Below are 26074 nucleotides of genomic sequence, written 5' to 3'. Positions count from 1 at the left end.
CACTACCTCAAGAAGCAAAAGCAATATACAGAAACGCCATGGAGAACCGGCACACGAAGGCGAACAGAACTCCCTAGCAGAGCGCAAGCTATATAAGAGCTACCACTACCCCACATAGGGTACGTTAAGTCCCAAGATATGGGAGCCCTCTTCGGAAGAACTTCTGAAGCAGAGGAAAAAACAAAAGGACCACACGGAAAAACACCCCACAGAAAACTTGACAAGCAGCCCAAGCAAAGCAGAAGGCCTAATCTCATGGCCGAGTCTGCGCAACAACTCCAATAAACACACACACAAAGGCAACAAAGGGCCGTCCAGCAGCCAACAATACCAAAATCCCAAGAAATCACACTCCACAGTCAGAACAAGCGGCCTAAGAAGGCCCAGAACCAGCCCAACTCAGCAGTCACTGAGGAGGGAAAGGAGGAGGAGGATAAGGTGGAGGAGGAGGAGGACGGAGCCCCACCAGGAACCTTTGGATGGCGGAGTCAGCCAGGGCATGGAACAGGCTGCCGTCAAGCGGAAGATCAATGAGCCGCTCCCGAATATTTTCAGGGAACACGCCGTCCCAAAGCCAAGCATGGCGATGGAGGGCGACTGAGGAAGCCATGGCCCGGCACCTCTGAGATGTCTAGAGCGGAGCGGAGAATAAACTCTGCTAGCTCTCGGCCATCCACAGCATGATGCTGTAAATCCGCCTGGACCGTCTATTGGGAGGCTGCGAATCCCAGAGACTAAGCTGAGTCCCACAAACAAGAGGAGGCCCTAGCCAAAACACACAAGGTGTCGAAGCAAACATGTTGCGCCCCCAATAATCCAGCCAAAGTGCCTCCCGGGACGGCAGAGTCAACAGTGGTGGCAGGGAGGGACAGGTGGTCCGCAAAAGCGGACTGGCAGCAGAGAGGTGGAAAGAAAGGCACGCCGGGTCACGCGGTGCCGGTAGATGCCGGTGCAGAAGGTGGTGAGGCACCGGATCCCCTGAGGCGGGACACCTCCAATCCCCTGTCAGGGAAGAAGGAGAGAACCCTCAAAGTGAAGTAAGATCTGCCTCCCACCAGAGCCCTGGTGGAGAACCTCCAAGAGATAGTCCACCGGAAAGTGAGCAACAGAGTCACCCATGCGCAAAATGCCCACGGCTATGGACACTGCTTGAGCAAATGCCGCACCCGCCTCTGTAGGGCCCCGCGGTGGAGAAAGCAGCTCCTTTGTGGGCGACGGCTGCAAACTAAGGTGGCCGTCCCCGAAGACAAGCGGGACGGGCAAGGGCCAGACCTGGAAGTCAGAAGGAGCCTAAGAATGAAGGACCTGCCGCTCTTCTGGCGAAGACCTCTGCCTCAGGAAAGGCGGGGAGCCGCCCTTCGACGATGACGGTGAAAAAGATATCACGCGGCGACCAGTCTCCGGAGAGGGCGACACCAATATACAGCCTGCTTCCGGAGAAGACGAATCCGCAGCGCGACTCCTGCGCGGAGCCGTAGAGCCCCGAAGAGCGATGAGGGGTCCCCACCCAGCCACGAACCGGAGCGGGACGAGGAGAGTCCACGGACCCCTGTGGCTATGCACGGTCCAGCCATTGCCGGCGCCGTAGCGGCGTCACCTCTGCCTTGGACAGGACCACCTTGTCAAAGGACCGATAGGGGCTCAGGGATGCGACCCGAGCCCCGGCGACCTCCCGCGACAGGACAGGGACTCCCGCTGGAGTTTGCGGCGAGGCAGAGAAGCCATGGTCTGTAGGAGGTGCCCCAGAGGAGCCGCACCCCAACAGCACCACATCCTCCAAGCCTTGATCCGAACCAGTCGGCGCCGGAGCCACCGGTGGTGCCGCAGAGGGCCCCGCGCAAGGCAAGTGATCCGCTGACGCCCCAGGAAGGGAAGGAGACGCCAGCGAGGCCTGCAAAGCCGCCGCGTATGTCTCCATCTGGACTCTTGATGCCCCAACACCGGGAAACGGTGGATAGGACAACACGAGGGCCGCATCACCAGCGGAGAGCCACGCCCCCGGCAGGCTGGAAACCAGCTCCCGGGGACAAACTGCAACACTTACCCACCGGGGAGCGACGCTCATGTGACATTGGAGAAGGGCGAGGACGACTACCACGGCAGTATCTGCAGCCATCCGCCAAAGCAGACCGATTGGAGGACGTAGACCTGGAGAGCCACGCCAAGAGAAGTTTCATCCGGCGCTCCTGCCTCGACTTCAACTGTTGGCACGCCACGGGGGAGGATCACGCATCAGTGGTGCCGTGATCCTCCCCCAAACACCACATACAAATGAGGTGAGGTCCGTCGCCTACATAAGACATCCACACGACGTGCAAGTCTTGAAGCCCGAAGGCATTCGCACACTGTTCCACAAAGAAGGGATAATGGAAGGAAAAAACAGGGCCCAAACAGACCCGTAGCAAGGACCCGGTCCATGTTGCACGCAGAAAAGGAAAAAACTGACGTAGGCGCGCCGGGGTGGGTCCTATGTGACCTCGCCTGGTGTCGCCCGCCCCCGGTACGCAAGGACGCTGTGGCAAAAGTTTTCCAGATCCAGTCTGTGAGAAGTTGGCCTGATGTGCAGTGTTCACTATTCTAGTGATCACTATATATCAGTCCAAACAACCCTCATTGATGATTGGTTGTAAGTCAACCTTATAGACCAGCTATCCTAGTAGCATGGATACGAGCAGTCTAAGGCTAAGACTCTAGAGGGCGTGTTAAGCCAGCTGTTTTACCATCACATTACCCCTTGAACACCCAGTGAAAGGACACCACACAAGTGTTATGAAAATAAACGGTGTATTTATTAGAATCACAACAACCCTGTACTCTTTATGAGGACAGGGTGCTAGGCACACAACAAAACTCTTACGAAAATACTTAAGTTAGCACGTTATACACAAATGCCCGAGGGGCACGAAAAACCATATACTTAAAAAGTGGAATGCGAATTACTAGCAGGTAAGTAACAGTTCTAATAGGCTTTGGAATCGCTAGGACTTGACTAGGGAATCGTTAGATTACTACTAGGAGACCTAGGGGACTCGGGTGCAGAGTGTGCACTCTCACGCGGGATGCGGGACAAAGTCTATGGAGGCTAGTAAAGGCAAAGTTAGTGTTCACGGGCGAACCCGACCTGGTAGGAAGAAAACGACAGTGGATCCTGACCCTAGGATAGTGAGGCTATGCTGGGACACCGAAGTGCCGAAGTTACCTAGCCCAGGGGCTGCAGCTGCATAGGTCTGAAAAGACGTCGGGGATCTCGTTGCCGGACCAGGAGCCTGGAAGGAAGAAGTTGCTGGCAGGCGACCAGTGAAGAAAAGTTCGGTGGATCCAAGCCTGGATCAAGGAAGAAGAAAACCTGAAAGCAGAGGGGACCAAGTTCTTGAATCACTAGCCAGTGATTAAGTGGGCACCAGGATGGCACCGGGCGAAGTCACCGCAGTCAGGTGAGTGGGCGCTGCTGGGCTCTGCAGTCTCTCGGACCAGGAGGCGTTGTCGGCGACCAGGATGGAGGTGCGAGCTGTCCCACGAAGGTTCTTGCTGTCGACGTCGCTGGACCCAGGATTGGGCAACAAGTCTTGGCAAATGCAAGGCCCACGCGGTGGACCTAAAATGGCGTCTTAGCCGGACCAGGAGGGTCCAGGGTACTTCTCCGATGGAGGGAAGCAAGGGCCAGTCTGGAGCAACCAGACCAGCAGCAGAAATGTCGTCGGGCGTCGTCAGGAAGGCCACAAGCCAGCGGGCTAGTAGCCAAACAACGCGGTGAGCAGTAAAAAGCAGAAGGGCCCCACGCAGATCGTGGAGATGCTGGGGGGCTGCTCTTCGGTGCTGGAGCTGCTCAGGGTGGGGGCTTCTCGGACCCCAAAGCACTCACCAGGAATTCACTCGGCGGGCTTGCTGGAACGAAGTCGTGCAGTCTTGAAGATGGCCGGTCCCTCGAGGTCTCGTCACACCCACGAATCTCAGCGTGACTGATGATGCAGGTAGAGGTCAGAGGTGCCAGGGAAGCCGGTTCTCGTCGAGCTGGGCAGTCTTGATCCGGAGGAGAGACTTGCAGCAGACCGCAGTGTTCTTCAGATGGTGCCTGCGGATGCAGGGTGACTACTCCTTAGTCACAAGGGAGAAATCTTAGGAAGAAGTCTTGAGTTCCTTTCGCAGAAAGTAGTTTCAGGATTCAAAGATGATCTGATTTGGAAGGGGGCCAGTTCCTACCTTTATCCTGTAAAAAGGGGCTGGCACGCGACTAAGTCCTGCCCTATGGGTGGGACTGGGAGGGGGGTGGTTACACCCACTTCCTTGGCGGGCTTTTCCCCAGCACAGGGTCTGGAGTGACCCTGGAACTGGTTCCAGCCAGCCTATGCACAGTGAGCACCGGGGTGCCACGTGCAGTCACCTTCCTCTAAAGCCCTGCCTACCTACAATACACAAAACCCTGTCTGGGACGGTGCTGGCACCGCCCCTGGCAGGAAACCCTTTGTCCTTATCTCCTGCTCTGGGAGGACTCCCAGCAGCAGGAGGGCAGACTTGTGTCTCGGTGGCAGCATCCATTTTGTGGATGCTAAGGCTCTGTCTGACTTTAACCGGGGTTAGGGGTTACATACATGTCGTGTCCCTCTAGAAGGGTGGAATGCTAACCCCGTCGCCAGAATTGGCGAGGGGTTAGTATTCCAATTCGTATGACACCTTACTCGACATGTTTTGATAAAGCGATACCAGAGTTGGCACATAACCGCGAGGATTATAATGCACTTAAGAGTATATGGTATGCGATATCATGGAAACGGCTAAGGGATGGATCCCGAAAGCCGCAGACAGGCTCAGCTCATGCCAGAGCGCCATCTCACACGATTCCAAGCACTCTGCCTTCAGGATTGTTAAGGCCTGCCATAGGAGTGACTGATAGGAGATCTGTGTGTCCATTTTAGGGTTAGATATAGGTATACTATATCTAAAGCAAAGGGTGAGTACACCACCTTGCCCCAGCTGTCGTGCAGCCAGTTGTGTCAGTTTTAGTTAGTCAATCCAGGGGTGGCACAATACATGCTTCAGCCCCTGGGAGACTTCTGGGTGCACCTCAGCCCTGGGTACAGGGACTTGGAGAGGGCCCAGTGCCAATTCAGTACCTGAGTACAATTTGGATAGAGAGAACAGCTAGGCTGTGGGTCTGATTAGCAGGCCCACAGCCAGGGAAAGTCGTAAACCAGTGCAGCAAGAAGCAAAAAATCTGGGTGATCATAGGATTGCAGACCCTACTCTCCTACACAGTCTCACGCCTAAGGATAATCTTACGTGTAGCAATCTGCGGCCAGTAGTCTCTATCAGATTGATAGATACGCCAGTGCAAGCATCACCGTCTATAGCAGGGGTCTCCAAACAGGTCCTGGAGGGCCGGATCCATGCCAGATTTTGTGCATATCCCCATTTAGATACATGTAGTTATTTTAAAAATCTGGCATGGATCCGGCCCTCCAGGACTGGTTTGGAGACCCCTGGTCTATAGCCTTACTGGGATGTACACAAAGTTGACAGCGCAAATAAAACGTTTCTAGCTCTAGGATTCCTAATTGCAAAACGCAAGGTAGCATGCAGATGGGGGCGTGGCCGAACTCCCAAATTCAAAGAATGGTTACAGGATCTCACAACATGGCAGGAGCAATCACTCAGCTATGCCGAACTACTCACGCCTACCTCCAGGCCTACAAATATTTGGAGCCCTCTAACAACATACCTCCTCTCCATAACTGACAGTACGGATACTATTAATCCAGATGCACAAGAGGGGACTGGTGCCCAAGAGACCACTCCCCCCTCAGGATAGTAGATGTAATACTACCACCCACCACCCTAACCTAGATGTGAGCAAGAGATACCAGAGGTGGTCATTCAATAGATGTAGCAATGCGCGTCTATGTAGCAGCAAGCCCAATTATATCCTAGCCAACCCACTGAAACGCGAATCCCCGGGTACAAGTTAGTCCATTACTATTCTGCAATGTATACGCACAATATGTAGCAAAGAACATGTTTTAATCAGACCGTTTATGTTATGTAAGGCGGGGGGATATTTGCTCCCCTAACTGGGGTATATTCTGTTAAGTTGTATATTTTATTATTCTTGACAGCATTATACTGTATCATTGATAAAATACAAAAAAAAAAAAGAGGAAGAAGAGACTACTCCAAGGATACTACAAAAGTGAAAGGCTGCAGAGAGTGGTTCCCTTCCCTAGTTCATTACTGCAAGAATCTGAAAATCTATGAAAATTGAGCGCACACAATTTTACAGCTGAAACGCTTACGTTAGTATTGAAGGGGTGTAGGAGTGCCCCTTTTTGCATTTTTACCCCCTAACATTTTGCCAGATACCTGTTGCCAACTTAACTGAGTATGTCCTGTGATCCTGCTAACCATGCCCCAGCACCTGAGTTCTTTCCAGAAACAATACCTTTGCACCCACAGTTGGCACAACACTGGGCCACATGTAAGTTCCTTGTAAAAGGTACCCATGGTACCAAGGGTCTTGTGACCAGAGAGGGTCTCTGAGGGCTACAGCATGTATCGTGTCACCCTCAGAGACCCCTCACCTCAACACCCCCACCCTGCCATTGCAGGCTGCATGTTTTGGTGCAGACCAAACAGAAGAGTCGACATGACACATCCTTGTGTGCAATGCCCAGTAACACTACCTGTGGCATGGGTAAGTCACCCCTGTAGCAGGCCTTACAGCTCTAAAGGCAGGATGCACCATATCCAGGTGAGGGCATAGCTACATGGGAAATATGCCCCTACGGTGTCTGTACCATTCACAGACATTGTAAGTGCAGTGAAGCCATTTTTAGTGCATGGGCTTGGAGTTTGTCAACACAGCTCCATGATTGCTTTACTGAAGTCTGGGAAGTTTGATATCTCACCTCCCAGCGTATTACACCCACACAAATGCCAGTGTGGAGTTTAGTGATTAAGGCACTCAGAAGGCATTATAGTGAGGCACCCTGAAAAACAACCAACTCTGGTGTGGTTCCAGAACGGCTCCCAGCTATCACCAAACAGATGTTTGACCCCTGGGTAGAGAACCCTCAGCTCCTTGGGTCTGGACACAAAGCACATCCTAGGTACAGGTGTCATGCCTCCTCCTCCAGGATGGGCAGGGTCCTCAAAGAGGGAGCTTTAAAGGCCTGCTGCATTTGTTAGCTACCCCCAGCTTTTTTCTGTTATCAGCAACTGGATCCCACCGGTTCCAATTCCCATTTTGGGCATGAGAACCAGCACGAAAACCTAGCCAGGAAGGAAGGTGTGCCCACCTTTGCCAACCCCACCCCTCAGGTGGGGGAGGCAAAGTGAAGTCCACTTCTCAGTCCCTGCCATCTTGAAGATGGGGGGGAACCCCTCTAATCAGTAAGAGGCTATGCCCACCTCCCACTCTCCAACCCCAGCTCCAACACCAACGACATCCCACCATCACGAGACCTGTGCGACTCCCTCGCCACCTTCTTCCATCGCAAGATCGAAGACATCCACTACAGCTTCAACATCCTGACCACCTCAACAACCACCGACACCGCAGACCACACGGCCTCCACCCACATCGATCCCCTACTCACCTGGACCCGCATAAACGACGACGACACCATCAAAATCATGAACACTATCCACTCCGCCTCTCCGTCAGACCCATCCCCACACCACATCTTCAACAAAGCTAGCGCCACCATCGCACCCCACCTCCTCAAGGCCATCAACATCTCCTTCGAGAGCGTGACCTTCCCGGAGAGCTGGAAGCACGCCGAGATCAACGCCCTACTGAAGAAACCCAAGGCGGATCAAGAACTTCCGGCCCACTCCCTGCTCCCGTTCCTAGCAAAGAATCGAGAAGACTGTCAACAGACAGCTGACCTGCTACCTCGAGGAGAACATCATCCTGGACCCGTCCCAGTCCAGGTTCCGCAGCAACCACAGTACCGAGACTGACCTCATCGCCGCCATCGATGACATCAGGGCCCTGCTGTACAACGGCGAGATAGCGCCCTCATCCTCCTGGATCTATCAGCCGCCTTCGATACGGTCTGCCACCGCACCATATACACACGCCTCCACAACGCAAGGATCCGAGACAAGGCTCTGGAATAGACCACCTCCTTCCTCTCCGGCAGAAACCAGAGCGTCTGCCTCACCCTATCCGTTTCGAAGCCTCCGAGATCACCTGCGGCGTACCCCAAGGATTATCCCTCAGCCCGACACTGTTCAACATCTACATGGCACCACTCACCCACGTTGCCTGACTGCACGACACCCAACTGATCCTCTCCCTCACCAAGGACCCCCTCACTGCCAAAATCAACCTCCAGCAAGGAATGAAAGCCGTCGCCAAGTGGATGAAGAACAGCTGTCTGAAGCTGAACTCAGACAAGACAGAGGTCCTCATCCTCGGCTACACCCCCTCGGCCTGGAACGATTCCTGGTGGCCGTTCGCTCTGGGAGCAGCACCGACACCCACCGACCACGCACGCAACCTGGGGTTTATCCTCGACTCAACACTCTCCATGACCAAGCAAGTCAACGCCGTCTCTTCCTCCTGCTTTAACACGCTGCGCAAGATCTACAGGTGGATCCCCACAGAAACAAGAAGAACGGTCACCCAGGCCCACGTCAGCAGCAGGCTGGACTATGGAAATGCCCTCTATGCAGGAGCCTCGGCCAAACTCCTGAAACATCTACAATGCTTACCTGATCCTAGACATCCCACGCCACAGCCACATCACACTGCACCTGAGAGACCTGCACTGGCTTCCCATCAACAAGAGGATCACCTTCAAGCTCCTCACCCATGCACACAAGGCACTCCACAACACCGGACCAGCATACCTCAACAGACGCTTCACCTTCTACACACCGAACTGACATCTCCGCTCCGCCGCACTCACCCTCGCCACCGTCCCCCGCATCCGAAGAGTGACCACCGGCGGCAGATTGTTCTCCCACCGCGCTGCCAAGACCTGGAACACCCTTCGCCATCCTCCTACGGCAGACCCAGGATCTACTAACATTCAGGAGGCTTCTCAAGACCTGGCTATTCGAGCAGTGGCAGCATCCCCCCCGTGCCTTGAGACCCTCCCTGGTGAGTAGTGCGCTCTACAAATGTACTGATTGAGTGATTGATTGATCCCACTGGAGGGTGGCATACTAGGGGATGTAGACACCCCAGGGAGGAGACCCATTGGTCTCAACCTGCACATCCCTGCAATGCCTCTAAATCTAGTATTTAGGGGCACCCTTGAACCTTGCCTCTTCATATTTGACTCAACAAGAAGTAGAAGGACCGAAAAGCTGTGCTGCAGAAGTGGTGGAGGAGGAGGGCGATGACGACAACTGCCTTGGCCCCAGCCCTACTGGCCTGTCTCCTGGTTCGGAACCCCTGCAAGCTGAAACCAGCGTGTCCTGAAGCCAGCAGCCTACAAGAACCCCGGGGACCTGACCTGCCTTCCCAAAGGACTCTGACCTCCTGTGGACACCGGATATGTCCAACAGCAGCCCAAGCCAGGACTCAAGATCCAGCCGGATGGGGCGAATCATCACCACTTTGCACCCGATGCCCACTGCCCGAGTTCGAGTGGCCCAACACCCCAGCGAAGTCCCCCCCCCGCGTTCCTGACCTGTGATCCAGCATTGGACAACCTCCACCAACATTCTCCTCGAAACCTGCAGTTTCCCCCGTAAAGGACCCCGCGACTGGAACCAGTGAGAAGAACCTGACACGAAAAGACACCCCTGCACCCGCAGCCCCTGAGTCGAGAGGTACCAGACCAATGATATCCAGCAACTCTTCAACCTCACCCTCCAGTCTCTGGTGGTGTGGACTTGGTGCTAACCTGGGACCTGCTTTGTCCTTCCCTTAACCCCAGGAGCTTGACTCCCAAGACCAAGTGGCCTGCCTGTGAGCAGCCCCCAACCAAGGTGCCCCAAAGCCCCATTGGCTAACATTGGCACCCGGCACTCTGCACCCGGCTGCCGTAGTGCTGCTTGTGGTGTCTCTTGAGTACCAACCTGAACCTTGGTTCTACCCCTCAAAACTCAATTTCTAAAACAGTTTACTTACCTGTAAACCTAACCCTTCGTTTTTCTCCATAGAATTGTATGGTGGGTTTTCTCAGAAAAATCTTCCAAATGTTGAACTGTCTTGTACTGCAACAAACGTTTCTTGAAAAGAGTTAACCTGCTTACTGCCATCCTTTGATGCTTAGACTATGTTATTAGTTTGTTTCATGCCCAACTAGAAAAGTAACTACAAAGTAATCTGAAAGTAATTTAGTTTTGAGCAGCCTACAACCTATGTTCTCAACTGCAAAAGTAATTTGAATGTTCCTACAAAACCAGTGCACACTGTATTTTGAAAAGTAACATTGTATGAAAAGTATAACTTACCTGCTACTAAGTATCCCTTTGTTGTAGAAATAAAAATAACAAACCACTTTTTATACAAACAATTGGTCTGGGTTCAGTCTTTGAGTGTATGACAATTTCTTGCCTGAGTGTGTACAGCAAATGCTTAACACTACCCTCTGATAAGCCTCACTGCTCAACCACACTACCACAAAAGAGAGTAAGGTATTATCTACTTAAGCAAGCCTCTGCTAAACCTTTGGGGATCCACGGGACTCTGTGCACACTATACCTTACTTTCGTGTAGTATATACAGAGCCAGCTTTCTACAACGGGCTTACCTTCCAGACTGTAAGCAACTGTTCATGCATCTCAACGTACTATATGAACAAACAATGCTTGTGTTACCATACAGCAAGGCACGTTCTGTAATATCACAAAAAAATAAAATAATAAAAGCTATGCCACCCACTTCACTTTTAAACTTACCTTCGACATAATACTTGACCTTGCTAGAAGACCCTATCCGTCGTACTCGTGTTCCAGTAATTTTGACTTGGCATATATTGGCACCAATGCAGTCTTTAATTGTTGACTTTCCAATGCCAGAAAGTTGAATTTCATACCTATACTGGTCATTATTCTGCCTGATGTCACCAGAAGCATTATATGCTCTAAAGGCAAGGGAAGAAAATGTTTATTTTTAGTCTCAGACTTTCCACATCAAGGTGAAACTGGCATTGGCAACGACATATGTCTGATTTTTTTTTTAAGGGATGAGTTTGTTAGTAGTGAGAAGACATTGTGTGAGTTGCCCCCAGCTGTCCAAGAAACAAAATTCCATAAAGACGTAAAATCTTGGACTACAACACTAGCAGAGTTAAACTGTACCCTTAAAGAAAAGTGTTACGAACACTTGTCAAAAGATGAAATTTACATTGTAAGTGGAGAACTTAAAATACGTACACAGCAGAATTTGGCATAGTACAGTGGTTCTTAACCTTTTGACTTCTGTGGACCCCCATTTAATCATTATTGGAATCCAAAGTACCCAACTGAGCCCATTGGATTTCAGGGACCCAAGGCTAATCAATTTTGATTATCTGAACAGCAAACAATACACAACATTAATGAAACAAGCATTTATTAAACAAATACACAAATTATTAAATACTTTAATTCACAAACAAATGTTTAAATTTTAAATTACAAGTTTAATGGTGGGAGCATTTTTACGGAATTCAATTCTTGTCACCCATCGTCCATTATTTTGTTGGATGCCCTTCCAGTGCTCCTACAAATCAATCTGATGATACTAACAATTTTTACCCTCCAATTTCAAATTCATTCACATTTATAGAACGTTTAACATTTTCATGTTACATTTGTAATTTGATAGGTACCAGATAGTCACTTAAGCCTTTTTTGTAAATAAAATATCCCTTGCTGGTATTCATCAGGTATATGAAATGCTGATTAGACACATCTAGTGCTTATTAGTGAAACATAATAATAGTGTCATAGCTCCAAGTCTGTTACAAGACGCCACCACCCACTTCTGTCACGTGGCCCATGGGGACATTGTTGTTTTCTCTAAGTTTGCATGACCTGCTGCCTTGCGCGCGTTACTACACAACTTTATTTTGCAATAACATCTATGGCTATTTTCACATGAGAAATCCTCGATACGTTCATTCTCTGCATGTTCCTGGGATTTTGACTGAACATTGTGAGCAAGGTCGAACAACAATGCTCCTTGTTATTTTGTTCTGGCCAGGCCTTAGCCCTTAGACAAAACATACCGATGCAGCTGTTATTTGGACAAATGTACTTTGGTTTTGTTACAATACACGAATAGGTAGCACACACTTGGAGAGGGACCTTTCCAGAGAGAAGAGCGAGACAGCACCTATGAAGTAGATCTACCATCTATAGGCTAAGGTATGGGGTCTGCTGACAATGCCGAGAGATCTTCTAATATATAATAATACTGCTTCTTAGCAATGGGAGGGAGTATAGGCTCTATTGTCTTTCCTTGATGACATCTCCCTTCAGGATTTATAGACTAGTTGCTATGCGGACTGTATTTGTACTATGCATTTTACTGCTTGTTGTGGCACGTATACTGCATGTTAGAGCCAGTTAGTTAAAATAAATATTTTAAACTGTTTTGTGTCTGTCAGATCTTACTGTGGACAAGTTCAAGAGTACGAGCAATTCAGAGTACCGCGATTCCAGAGAGATCTGGGGGTGTTGTGTTCTGGGGTGTCCCAACAGCGAGAGGGGGAGCATGACGGCCGGAAGCCAACGGCCGTAACAGAGCTCCACCCCTTGTGTGCAGTTTGAGCTCGCATGCCTGCTAGAAGCATGCTAGAGCCGGAGCAGGAGCGGCAGTGAATTCACCTACGCATTTTTTGGCTTCGTATTTGCCACGGTTCGTTTTCTGACCTCAGTGGAGGCATTCTCTTTATAACTTTCTTCCCCTTGATTCGGACCTTGGTTTCTGGTTTGAAAACGCGGAGCGCAACACGAGGAACGCGGATGGTTGGTTAGAACCCGGCGTGGTTCCGAGGGATCGGTGCAGCCAGGGAGTGGCGGAGAGATCCGAGGCGGGTCTCTCTCACCGGATGGGAGATACAACTGACACGGTCCCACATTGAGGCGGTAAGGTGTATGCCCGGTAAGATCGGAAATACAACGCCAATAGTAGGTTACCGCCTCTGGTGTGGTGGGGGCGGAGACTTACAGATCACGGCGTGGGAATGCAATAAGGACACAAAGAACGGGGGAATTATTGTTACCGCCGTAGATAGTAAAGGACGAGCAGGGGTACGAGCTGCTCCCAGAGATCACTTAGAGCGTGAGGGGGATACCAGCCTGGTCTCTGTGTACACGCTACTCGGTGGAACACAGGTGTACTTCAGCAGGAAGCAGGCTTGGGAGTTTTGTATGGAGGAGAGGGGTATCAACGACGCTAGTTTAAATGCAAGTAAGGTTTGCCCCCCCCCGAATGTACCTGCTGCTAAAGCAGGAGTAAGCCGTTATACCTTACGAAATCAAGCTGCTAGCAGTCCTAGGATGCTTGTTTCCAGTCCAGGGAGGACCTGGCCTGGCAGTTCGGGCTGGACTGTTCCCATTGGACGCAGGGTCAAGACTGATTTGCATATGGCTGGGTCCAAACTGGAATGGCATGGTGAGCAAAAAAACAATGGATTTAGGCCCGATCTCTGTACTGGGGTGTACTGGGGTGAATGTATGACATTGTTCTGCAGTCTGTCCATTTGAAGGTGGGAGACGATGGTTTGTGGCGAGCCTGCCTTTAAAAGCCAATCATCAATGTAATACTAAACGGCCTGATGTTACCAACTTCCAGAGGTTAAGATGATGACATATCCTGTCCCCCACTGGATGACCATGCTGGTAAAAGTGGAAACTACAAGGATTTGGAGACTACCTGTCTCACGTGTTCTATTTGACCTGCATCCTCTGCCACAGAAAGGCTGTGAAGCCTGTTGCCCGTGATGGGTGGGAGGTTATGGACGTGGCTGGAAACACCTTACGTGGCCATGAAAGAGGCAGAAGGCAGACTGGGGTTGGCGAGGAGCCACGGAGAAGCCCAAGGACCTGGCTGCAGCTCTGCTATTCTTAAAGCACTCCAGTGCCTCTCCAAAAAGACAAGAGCCATCAAAAGGCATGTCAATAAGCGAGTCGTCGCCATCCCCTGACAAGCCTGTGGTTCTCAGCCAGGCATGGTGCCGAAGGGCCACAGACTGTGAAATTGCTCTACGCAATGAGTCAGTTGTGTCCAGTCCACATAGTATGGTAAACTTTACTGTGTCTCTCCCATCAGCAATAGGCTGGGAGAGTATGGTTCGGGCCTTCTCCGAAACCATAGTCAGCACTTGTGCAATTGAGTCCAAGATTGAATAGTAGTATCAGCCCAAAAGGCACATGGTATTCACAGAATGAAGTGCAAGGCGGGCAAAGAGAACATCATCTTCCCAAAGGTATCCAGCCTTTCGGAATCCCCATCTAGGGAGAGGTAGGAACGCACCAGGATTGACCCTATAGGTGGCAGCTTGGACCACCAAGCTTTCCAGGGTGGGGTGCTGGGTATGGAAACTGGGGTCCCCAAGAGCAGGGCGATGGCGGTGGGCAATTACACTACGCACAAGATCCAAAGAGCCCAACTGGTGCCAGGAACAAACCTGCTGGTATAGGCCCCTCCCGAACCCGCAGGCTCTTTAGGTGCTCCAGTGGGGGCGGAGTTAGGAGGGCGTCGTTCCTGGGTCCAGAAACTTGGGTAGGCTTGGAACGGCCCAGGCTCAACTTCGGAGCCAGGCCTCAAATGTGATGCTCCCATGTCTCGTCAGATGACTTCGACGGACAGGACGAGGTGAAAGACCTCTTCAACTTCTTGTTCTTTTTATGTCTGTTCAACTTACCTGAATGCCAGGACGACTTCAAGTGCGACAACGAGCGTTTTAAGTGGATTCGAAACCAGTCCTGGGAACTTCCTCTTGACCAAGATCATAGCACGTTGAGCAGCAAGGAGCTTATGGAAGCGCTCCCTCAAGGCCTTGGGGTACATGGCGCGGTTATTGACGCAGGTCTTGGTGTCGTGGTCATGTTTGAGGCACAAGAGGCAGATGATTTGTTGGTCCTTCATTGACATTTGCTCATGGCAGGCACCACATGGCTTAAAACCAGCCTTCCTTGTGAATACGTTTGCCACACCAGGAGACAATGTCTCAAAAAAATCGGCTACAAAAGGTTGAAAAAAGGAGAGTCAAAAAGCGACTGGGGGTAGCTCCTCTCCGGATCTGCACTGACTGGCGCGGAATGATAAGAACTGACATTAGTACGCTGGGGTGGTGCCTATATAGGCACCGTGCATGCACATCAATTCCAGTGTGGACGACTCCACGCGAAGCTGAACAATGCCACCTACCAGTGGGCAAGGGGTACTGCTCTCAAACACAATTCCAGATCCAGTCTGACAACTGGAGATAATTCTAAGTTAAGGAATCTGCAGCTAGATGTCTCTAGCAGATGTTAGTTTACTCAGAAAGTGTGTTTTCTGTTATTTGGTGTAAATATGTCCAGCTGTTTAAGAAATTTGAGTTCAAAGATGTGCCTGGGTTGGGCTTGAAGGGGTTAAAAAATTTGGTATATCTGGTCAGTTGATTGGCGGTACCAAAAATTCAAGAGATAAAGCCCCCGCACTGGCTGAGAGGGCTTTTTGTGCCATTGGTCATTTTGGTACCACAGATTCAGAACCGGCCCGATAGTACTGAATAATCTGATTGGATGGGCACAACAGAGAGAAAAATGTTGCAGCTGCCATTATAGAACTTGGAGACTCTGTCCCTGCGTTCAGACGAGACATAGCCAGGTAGCACAAGACCTGTGTTCTTAGAAAAAAAAAGAAATACATGGGGGCAGAGTACAGAAACCCTGACCTCCTAGCATTTGTTGGGATCCAAATAGGCCAAAATAATATTTTTTAAAATGTGTTGTTGGCACTGTGGTACTCCTGTGGGATCCAGTGTGGCAGGTCTGTAAAGTACCATGTTAATCCCGTTGGAGCTGTCACTTGAGCTTCACCCCTCATGGTTTTGCGTCACCCTGGCCAGGGTCTCAGGTGAAGCTTGCCTGCTACTGAGATAGTATGGGGGTGATGTTTGCTCGTTGCCACAAACTGGAGTACTGTGGTACCAATGAAAACATTATAAAAATGTATATCTATTGAAAAAAGGATCTGTGGGTTTAGTGTCTGCTGGGGATTGGCTTCCTGTGGTGTCAGGAAGAATTGGCAGAGACCAGGCCCTGCAGTCAACCCCTGCTGAATAAAGTCAATAGCCTTGCACGGCGGGGGCTTGGCCATCCACGCAGTTGAGTGTGCGTGGGCGGGTTGGGATCAGGACCTGGCCGAAGGCGGTGCAGCAGAGTGTTTTGCCATCTGTGGTGTTTGGGTAAGCTGGGGGTTGGGTGGAGGTGATGGAAAATTGGGACTAGGTGTAGCTTGTGGAATGCCTTACAGTTTGAAAGGCACAAAGTAATCTATCACATTGATTACATGATGTCATCAGTGAGATCTCTGTGCTTTTTTGTTTTTTAAATGCTACATTTTGTGTGACTTCGTCACCGGATTATAACATCACTTTCAACTTTGTTTTTTCGGTTAAAATATACACACACACCTACCTACCTACCTACAGTAGGGCAAAATATCAGTAACTGCAGCCCTAATATCATACATGAGACACATAGCCAGGTAGCCCAAGACCTGTGTTCTTATGTGTCACCATTGCAATAAATGAGGACCAAATTAAAGGTTAGACGAAAGACATGAATGCAGATGCAACCAGTTTCTGTGAATGATAGAAGATGAATCTGATTGTCCACATGATTTCAATTTTTGGAAAGGAAGACAATTTGCTCACTTACTTGAAAAAAAGGTTTCCTAACCCAGCACTTTTTCCATTGCTGGGGTTAATGATCGTTCCATTCACAACATTAACAACCTCTGGTTTCACTGCACATGCTGCTCGCGATTCCCAAAGAATATGATATTTACAATTCTCTTCGTCAATGCTAGAAAATGTAAGTATAAAAATAATAACAATTAGGTGAGCAGCAAGAATTTTGTGTGTTCATCTACACCTTTCTGTAACCGAAAACACGAAAATCATGCAGGATCTACCAGTTTCGTAGACACCCAGAAATGGCCTCTGTAAATCCATTGATTACAAGACAAATTCCCAAGAGGTGGTAGAATAATGCACAGGTTGTGACTCTAGAATATTCCTTCTTCCACAACATATGCTCTCCCACTCTGGATCATATTCAACAGGTAAGAACATTTGTTACTTACCTGTAAACTGTGGTTCTCCAGTATTGGTGTCTTTCATAGATTCAGATGCTTGAATATTCCCCGTCGTCGAAGTGGGAGTCCCACGGTACATAAAATAGTAGTAAAATGTATATATATATATACACACATACAGAAAAATATATAATTATACCTATACATATAAAATGTAATACATATAAAATATAGAAATAAAGTTAAAAGTACCATAGAACTAAAAAGGCCCATAGAAGCCTTAAAGGGAGAATTCACTTTAGTAACATATCAGAGTCATTATAATAGTCCACATTCCAGCCAATCAGGCAGCAGCACCCTCTAGAACCTTCTCCTCAGAAGCTCAAGCCCTCAGATTTCCGTAGCACCAAAGAGAGCCATAGTGCATGAGGAGAAGAGAGCCTCTGAGGGGAGGAAGGGTGGGTCGCATGTGAATCTATGAAAGACACCAATACTGGAGAACCACAGTTTACAGGTAAGTAACAAATGTTCTGCTCCAGTATTAGGGGTGTCTTTCATAGATTCACATGCTTGAATAAGAATAGAAAGCAGTAAACCAATACTTGAGTCATAAAAGGTAGTTTAACACCAAAGTAAGTAAGATGTAGTGCACATATGAACATAGCATATATATATATATATAAACATATGGCAAAACCTTTTATGACAGGAGGCGGGAAGCAACAGAGGCTCACCTTAGTTGAAAAGATTTCATAGCACCGCTTGACCCACAGCAGCGTCTGCAGCATCAGTTGACTCCAGACAGTAGTGCCTCGTGAACGTGTGTCTGCTAGACCACGTCGCAGCCCTGCAGATCTGTTGCAGAGGCACTCCAGCAAAGAGGGCGGTAGATGATGCGACAGCCCTCGTTGAGTGTGCTCGCACCGGAGCAGAAAGAGGCTTGCCAGCCCGTTGATGGCAGAAAGAGATGGCAGATGAAATCCATCTAGTAATGGATTGTTTATTGACTGGCTGTCCTTTGCGCATTAGGCCGTAGGCCACAAAGAGCTGGTCTGATTTTTGAAAAGGAGCGGTGCGCTGAATATAGAATTTAAACACACAAGATGATGGACGGAATGTTGTACAATGGCAAACATTCACCCCCAGTCACAGATCTGGGTTTAATCCATCGTTATTTTGCTCACCAAGCCAGACTAGTTCAGACATGGCCATATGCAAATCAGTCTTGACCCTGTGCCTCATGGGAACAGTCCAGCCCGAACTGCCAAGCCATGTCTTCCCTGGACCGGAATCAAGCATCCTAGGACCAGTTTCTGGCTATCAGCCGTCTTTAGCCAGGATAGCTTGACTCCAGTGGCTTAGTGAGCACGGGGCCCACGTCTGGGCATACCCTTCCCACATAGGGTGAACAGCAAAACACACAAGATGATGGACGGAATGTTGCACAATGGCAAAACATTCACCCCCAGTCACAGATCTGGGTTTAATCCATCGTTATTTTGCTCACCAAGCCACGGCCATATACTGAATATAGAATTTAAGGCAGCGTTTCAAGTCCAAAGAATGAAGAGAACGTTCAGCTGGAGACTGAGGATTTGGAAAGAAAGTCTTGAGAATGACAGGCTCATTAAGATGGTAATCAGTACGAACCTTGGGGATAAATTTTGGATTTGTGCGAGTAACAGCATCCCTAGAAAATTGAAGAAATGGAGGTTGAATGGTGAATTCTTGAATGTCACTTACTCGCCTAGAGGATGTAAGAGCGAATAGAAGAGCAACCTTCCGCGTGAGGAATTTTAAGTCCGCTGAATGGATCGGCTCAAAAGGAGGTAGGAGGAGCTGTGACAAAACCAAATTCAGGCGCCAAGCAGGCGCCGGATGACGTATGGGCGGAAACATCCGGAATAAGCCCCTGAAGAACTGCCAGATGATCCGAGATGAATACAGTGATGTGGAACCATCATGACGAAAGCGAGAAATCGCTGCCAGAAAAACTTTTAGAGTGGAATGAGAGAGTCCTGACTTTGCTAGAGATAGGAAAAAAGGCAGGATTTGTTCTGGCTTGGAGTGCATCGGATCGAGGGCTTCATTGTGACACCAGACATAAAAACGCTTCCATTGTAATTGAGAGGTCTTAATTGTGGAAGGAGCGCGTGCATGAGCCAGCACTTCCCTGCACTCCGGAGCAATATTCAAACGTGCGAACTCATTGTGCTCAGGATCCAATCATGAAGTTGGAGATACGCTGGATCCGGATGGCAAATTTGTCCCTGGTTCAAGGTGAGTAGGTGAGGCGGTGAGGCAGGGGGCGAAGAAGAATCGGATCGCACTGGGAAAATAGAAGGAGATCCGTGAACCATGGACGACGTGGCCACCTGGGCGCAATCAGTATGACGTGACAGGGCTGAAGCCTCATCCTGTGTAGCAGGCATGGAATCAGAGGGAGTGGAGGAAAAGCCCAAACGTATTTGTTCGACCAATTGATCGAAAACGCATTCCCACTCGATTCTCTGTGGGGATGCCGACTTGCAAAGCGAAGGCATTTGCGGTTGGTTGGAGTCGCAAACAGATCCAGCTGTGGTTGGCCCCACTGGCGAAATACGTACTCCAGAGTCGGTTGATGGAGTTCCCACTCATGATTGTCCGTATGTGATCTGCTGAGAGAATCGGCAAGGGCATTGGAGACACCCGGCACGTGAACTGCCGTCAGGTGGACCTGATGGTGAATCGCCCAGTCCCGGATTTCTTGCGCCTGCTTGGAAAGCAGAAGAGACCTCGTATCTCCCTGTGTGTTGATGTAGTGCATGCTGGTGGTGTTGTCTGTACGCACCAGCAGTGACTGCCCTTGTACCAGCATCCTGAAAGATTTTAGGGCAAGGAAGAAGGCCAAGAGTTCCAGGCGGTTTATGTGCCATGTGCATTGAACTGCAGTCCATTTGCCCTTGACTGACAGCCCGTCGAGGTGCGCCCCCCAACCCTCCAAGGAGGCGTCCGTTGTGAGGGTAAGCGTAGGAGCTGCGTCCTGAAATGGCCATCCGACGGCGATGTTTGGAAGGTGAGCCCACCATTCCAATGTCGTCTGAATGCGGGGGGTCAGGTAGACTTTGTCGTTGAACGACCCCGAGATTTGTTTCCATTGTTTGTCCAACTCCTCTTGGACGACCCTCATATGAAGCCTGCAGTGCGGAATCAGATGTATGCAAGAGGAGGCCATTCCCAGAAAAGATTTCAATATCCGGACAGACACTGACCTTTTTGACCTTAGAAGAGCGACCATCTTGATTATTCAAGCTTGTCGTTCCTGGGAGACAAACACCTTTGCAAGACGAGAATCTATTAAGGCTCCTAGAAAGACTGTGATGGGCGGATATGTGACTTTTCGTGATTGACGGAAAGGCGCAAGGTGTGAAAGACTGACAGGCAAGTCTGAGTGTGTTTTCTTGTTGCTTGACAAGTCTGAGCCTTTATCAGGCAATCGTCTAAGTAAGGGTAAAATTGAATGCCCTGCAAGCGTAGGAAGGCTGTGACCGGAGCCATGATCTTCGTGAAAACTCTCGGCGCTGAACGAAGGCCGAAAGGCAACACTTTGAATTGGAAGTGCCTCGATCCGACAGTGATGCGAAGATATTTTCGGTGTTTGTGATGTATTGGCACATGAAAATATGCATCTTGGAGGTCGATAGTGGAGAGGAACTCCCCAGGATTGAGAAACTGTAAAATTTCCAGTAAGGTCAGCATCCGAAACGTTTGGGACTTGATAAACTTGTTGAGGGCCCGGAGGTCCAGGATGGGGCGCCACTCTCCCGACTTTTTCTTGATAAGAAAAAAGCGGGAATAAAACCCCTTGCCCTGTTGTACTCTAGGAACCACTTCAACAGCCCCTTTCTGTAACATGATTTTGACTTGAGCCAACAGTTCTTTCAAATGAGCTGGGGGCGGTCCAGAGGGTGGGCGGAAATTTGAGAACGTGGCCCTTTAAGATGACATCCAGGACCCAGCGATCCAAAGTTATGTGTGACCAATTGTAGAAGTTTTGGGAGATTCGACCTCCAATCTTCAGAGCCGGAGAACACTTTGTCCTTGGGAAGTCACTGCTTTTTAGAGGTTGTACCACCTCTGTAGTTATTCTTTCTCCGATAAGGTCTTGAATCGGACTGTCGATTTTGGGACTGATAAGTATATCTCTGCTTGTTGTCGCCATAGGAACGATACTGGGAGGAGTCACGAAAATTTGAAGAGGTGCCTCTGCCATGTGCTCCCCGAAAAGGCCGCTTCCGGTATTGGAGGGTACCTAGGGCACGGGCAGAATCCGTGTCCTTTTTTATGGATTCCAGGGAGTCGTCGACATGCTTGCCAAAGAGGGATTCACCATCATATGGCAAGTCAAGCACCCTCGCCTGTACTTCCGGCCGAAAAGCTGCGGATTTGAGCCAGCCATGGCGTCTTAAAACAGCAGCACCGGCAAGTTGTCTGAATCCCGTTGAGAAAATGTCAACAGCGCAACCGATAATCTCCGAAGAGATCTTCTCCCCTTCTTGTACAATTGCCTGGGCCTGGGCTCGGGTGGAATCAGGAAGCTGGGCAACCAAAGCCGCAATTTCGGACCACATTTGACGGTCATATCGTCCGAGGATGGATAGGGAGATGGCCGCTCTGACCGTTGTGGCAGCCATAGTGGTGAATATTTTCCCGATAGAGTCTAATCGGCGGCCTTCCTGATCTGGAGGAGAAGTCAACGGAGTTGACGGATTACGCGACCTCTTCTGTGCCGCCTGTGTGATGACAGATTCCGCTTTAGGGTGCGAAACAAGGCATGCTGGCGAGTCTGCGGGAGCCTTGTATTTCTTGTCAAGACGTGGAAGGACAGCCGGGATGGAATTAGGCCGTTTCATAGGTTTAAGCCCCTCTTGCCAGATAAATTCAATAATTGGGATGGTATGGACTTGCTTCTGAGGCTGGTCTTTGAAATCATAGAGGAAGCAATCTTGTTGCTGCACCTCCAGGGTTAAATGGAAACGCTTGGCAGCACGCACCATCAGATTGTGGAAACTCCCAATGTCCACCGGTGGGGGAGCCAAGTGTGATGCCGGAGGAGTAGACGGCGTCTGGGCTCTATAGTTATCCCAATCCGCAAGGACGTCATCATCATCCTGATCCGTATCCTGGTGCACATCATCGTCATTATCCGTATCAGGCTGTGGACGAACCGGTGACCCTTGCGTTGCAACAGGTACTGGCGCCGATGCCGAAGGTAGATGAGCAGGTGAACTGGGCGCAGATGGTGGAAATCTGCGATTGTAATCATCCAGCATGTGTTGGAGGTTAGACACCAAAGACAATGGTATTTGAGTCATTGGTACTTCATGAGGTGCATCAAACTGATCGTCATGGACAGGAAAGAGTACTCCCGTCATCATGGTCTTCGTCATCATAGTCTTGGCATTTTATATTGAGTTCTGAAGGACTAGACGCAGGACGAAAATCGTCATCAACATAAGAACCATTATTAGGGTTCTCTTCTGCAGACTCAAATAGTTTACCTGGAAGACTAGCGCCACTAGTAATAGGACTTAAGTCCAGCGGAACTGGGCGTTTGTTAACCGAAGCCGTCACCACTGTGAAAGTAGTTGCAGTTGCAAGTGAGTGGCGTGTCGTCGACTATCCCATCGACGAGCTCGCAGTTGAAACAATTCTAGATGGTAGTGTCAAAGCAGGACCATGTGTCGACGAAGATTTGGAAGTCGGCGACGGAGTCAGTGTCTTTGCTTTAGTTTTCGTCGATGAAGCTTTCCGTGCCGTCGACGGCGCCGTTGACGAAGAGGAGGTCGTCATCATTGATTTCGTCGACGAAGAAGGCACCATCGACGAGGATGTTGTCGTCGACGAGGATGCTGCCGTCGACGAGGATGTTTCCGTCGACGAGGATGTTGCCGTCGACGAGGATGTTGCCGTCGATGAGGATGGATGCTTCGATGAAGCCTTCGTCGACGAATGCTTTTTAGCCAAAGCCGTCGACGAGACAGGTTTGGTCGCCGTCGACGAGATCTTAATAATGGAAAGATTAGTCTCACCACTAAGAAGCGTCGTTGACGAGGTAGACGTCGTCGTCGTCTTCGTCGACATTGAACAAGTCGTCGCGGGTAAAGGCAGTAAATGCACTTGCTGTGAGGATCCTCATGAAAAAGGCGAAGCTTTCCACAAGAAGAACATGGCCTGAATAAAGACTTTTTAGTAGAAGACATCTTGTAGAAATTGAAGTAAACAAGTAGAAGAAGAAAAACTGAGCAGAGCTCAGGTACACTCCCTACACACGACGTGCGGTAGAAAATCTGAGAGCTTGAGCTTCTGAGGAGAAGGTTCTAGAGGGTGCTGCTGCCTGATTGGCTGGAATGTGGACTATTATAATGACTCTGATATGTTACTAAAGTGAATTCTCCCTTTAAGGCTTCTATGGGCCATTTTAGTTCTATGGTACTTTTAACCTTATTTCTATATTTTATATGTATTACATTTTATATGTATAGGTATAATTATATATTTTTCTATATGCATATATATATATATTTTACTACTATTTTATGTACCGCGGGACTCCCACTTCGACGACGGGGAATATTCAAGCATGTGAATCTATGACAGACACCCCTAATACTGGAGAACGGGTGTTACCAATAACAGCACTGGGTACATTTTCATTTGGGGGCTGAGAAAGAGGGAAGAGGGGATAAGGATGTTCCTAGCTTTGCCTCTGGGAGGATGACTTAAAACAAATGTGCCCACACTCCTGTCTCGTTTCATTTTCTAACATACTGTGAGTTGGTGTAATTAAGTCTCAGCTTCCCATGTTAGCCCCATGCACTCTTTGACTTTCACCAAGTCACCACAAGAGGAGGACGTGTACTCCCCGCTTCAACCTGTGGGAGGATGAGAGGTGAGAGGATGAGTTTCTAACGCTAAGAGGGACTGTCTGAATTGGCCTTAATTTGGGTAGGGTAGATTGCTACAGAATGTAGTGGCATTGTGTGGAACGGAGTGGTGTAGAGTGGCTTATAGTGGCATGGAGGGGCGTAGGATTGAGTTTCAGAGTTGGGTGGCAAAGAGGGCTGCAGTGGAGTGGAGTAGAGTAGCATAGAATAGACTGTTGCAGATTAGAGTGGAATGGCGTAGAGTAGCGGGGCACAGAGAGGCGTGGCATAGAGTAGAGAGACATAGCATAGAGTGGCAAAGAGTAGAATGGACTGGCAGAGTAGAACAGAGTGGCATAAAGGAGAACTGAGTGGCGTAGAGGGTAGTGACATGCACAGTGGAATGGTGTAAAGTAGAGTGGCTCACAGTGTAGTCACTACACTGATAGTCCTTCAAAAAACAACAAGCGTTGGCAAAGCCAATAGAGGGTAGTTTGCTATTGCCTGGAGTAGGATTGTGTGGAATGGAGTGGTGTAGAGAATGGAGTGGCATACACAGTGGATTGGCATGGCGTAGAGTGGCTTGCACTGCAGTCACTACACTGATAGTCCTTCAGCAAACAAAAAGTGTTCGTAAAGCCAAGAGGTTTCGCCAAAGTGAGAGCTATTGACTATGCCAATGTCTTTTAGCCATGTTCTACGGCGGTGTGACTGCTGTTCCGCATGGCTAAAAGTTAGCGGTGTGGTGAGGAGACTGGAATAGAGGAAAATGGAGTAGAGTGGCGAAGAGTAGATAAGAGTAGAGTGGCAAAGAGTAGAGTGGCAAAGAGTGGAGCGGCGAAGAGTGGAGCGGCGAAGAGTGGAGCGGCGAAGAGTGGAGCGGCGAAGAGTGGAGCGGCGAAGAGTGGAGCGGCGAAGAGTGGAGCGGCGAAGAGTGGAGCGGCGAAGAGTGGAGCGGCGAAGAGTGGAGCGGCGAAGAGTGGAGCGGCGAAGAGTGGAGCGGCGAAGAGTGGAGCGGCGAAGAGTGGAGCGGCGAAGAGTGGAGCGGCGAAGAGTGGAGCGGCGAAGAGTGGAGCGGCGAAGAGTGGAGCGGCGAAGAGTGGAGCGGCGAAGAGTGGAGCGGCGAAGAGTGGAGCGGCGAAGAGTGGAGCGGCGAAGAGTGGAGCGGCGAAGAGTGGAGCGGCGAAGAGTGGAGCGGCGAAGAGTGGAGCGGCGAAGAGTGGAGCGGCGAAGAGTGGAGCGGCGAAGAGTGGAGCGGCGAAGAGTGGAGCGGCGAAGAGTGGAGCGGCGAAGAGTGGAGCGGCGAAGAGTGGAGCGGCGAAGAGTGGAGCGGCGAAGAGTGGAGCGGCGAAGAGTGGAGCGGCGTAGAGTGGAGCGGCGTAGAGTAGAGCGGCGTAGAGTAGAGCGGCGTAGAGTAGAGCGGCGTAGAGTAGAGCGGCGTAGAGTAGAGCGGCGTAGAGTAGAGCGGCGTAGAGTAGAGCGGCGTAGAGTAGAGCGGCGTAGAGTAGAGCGGCGTAGAGTAGAGCGGCGTAGAGTAGAGTGGCGTAGAGTAGAGTGGCGTAGAGTAGAGTGGCGTAGAGTAGAGTGGCGTAGAGTAGAGTAGAGTGGCGTAGAGTGCATAGAGTAGAGTGGCGTAGAGTGGCGTAGAGTGGAATAGAGTAGAGTGGGGTAGAGTAGAGTGAGGTGGGGTAGAGTGGGGTAGAGTAGAGTGGGGTAGAGTGGGGTAGAGAAGAGTGGAGTAGAGTAGAGTGGGGTAGAGTAGAGTGGGGTAGAGTAGAGTGGGGTGGGGTAGAGTAGAGTGGGGTAGAGTAGAGTGGGGTAGAGTAGAGTGGGGTAGAGTAGAGTGGGGTAGAGTAGAGTGGGGTAGAGTAGAGTGGCGTGGTGTAGCATAGAGTAGCGTACATTGGCGTGGCGCAGATTGGCCTGGCGTAGAGTGGTGTGGTGTAGAGTGGAATGGAGTGGAGTGGCGTGGAAT

The 26074-nt window shown here is 50.0% G+C and overlaps 1 protein-coding gene across 1 annotated transcript in view; it reads right to left on the bottom strand.

The window, feature by feature from the left end:
• Window positions 1–26074, bottom strand: part of IGF2R (insulin like growth factor 2 receptor) — a 1933894-nt gene that overhangs the window by 232355 nt on the left and 1675465 nt on the right. The window contains exons 43-44 of the mRNA XM_078648980.1: window positions 16816–16962; window positions 10855–11039 (exon numbers count right to left, since the gene is read on the bottom strand). Of these exons, the coding sequence (XP_078505106.1) occupies window positions 10855–11039; window positions 16816–16962 (332 nt within the window). The remainder of the gene's footprint in view (window positions 1–10854; window positions 11040–16815; window positions 16963–26074) is intronic.

This window comes from Lissotriton helveticus, chromosome 6, assembly GCF_964261635.1.
Source record: "Lissotriton helveticus chromosome 6, aLisHel1.1, whole genome shotgun sequence".
NCBI classification, from domain to species: Eukaryota; Metazoa; Chordata; class Amphibia; order Caudata; family Salamandridae; genus Lissotriton; species Lissotriton helveticus.
The sequence above is the reverse complement of the archived record's forward strand: the minus strand, read 5'-3'. Positions and strand labels throughout refer to the sequence as shown.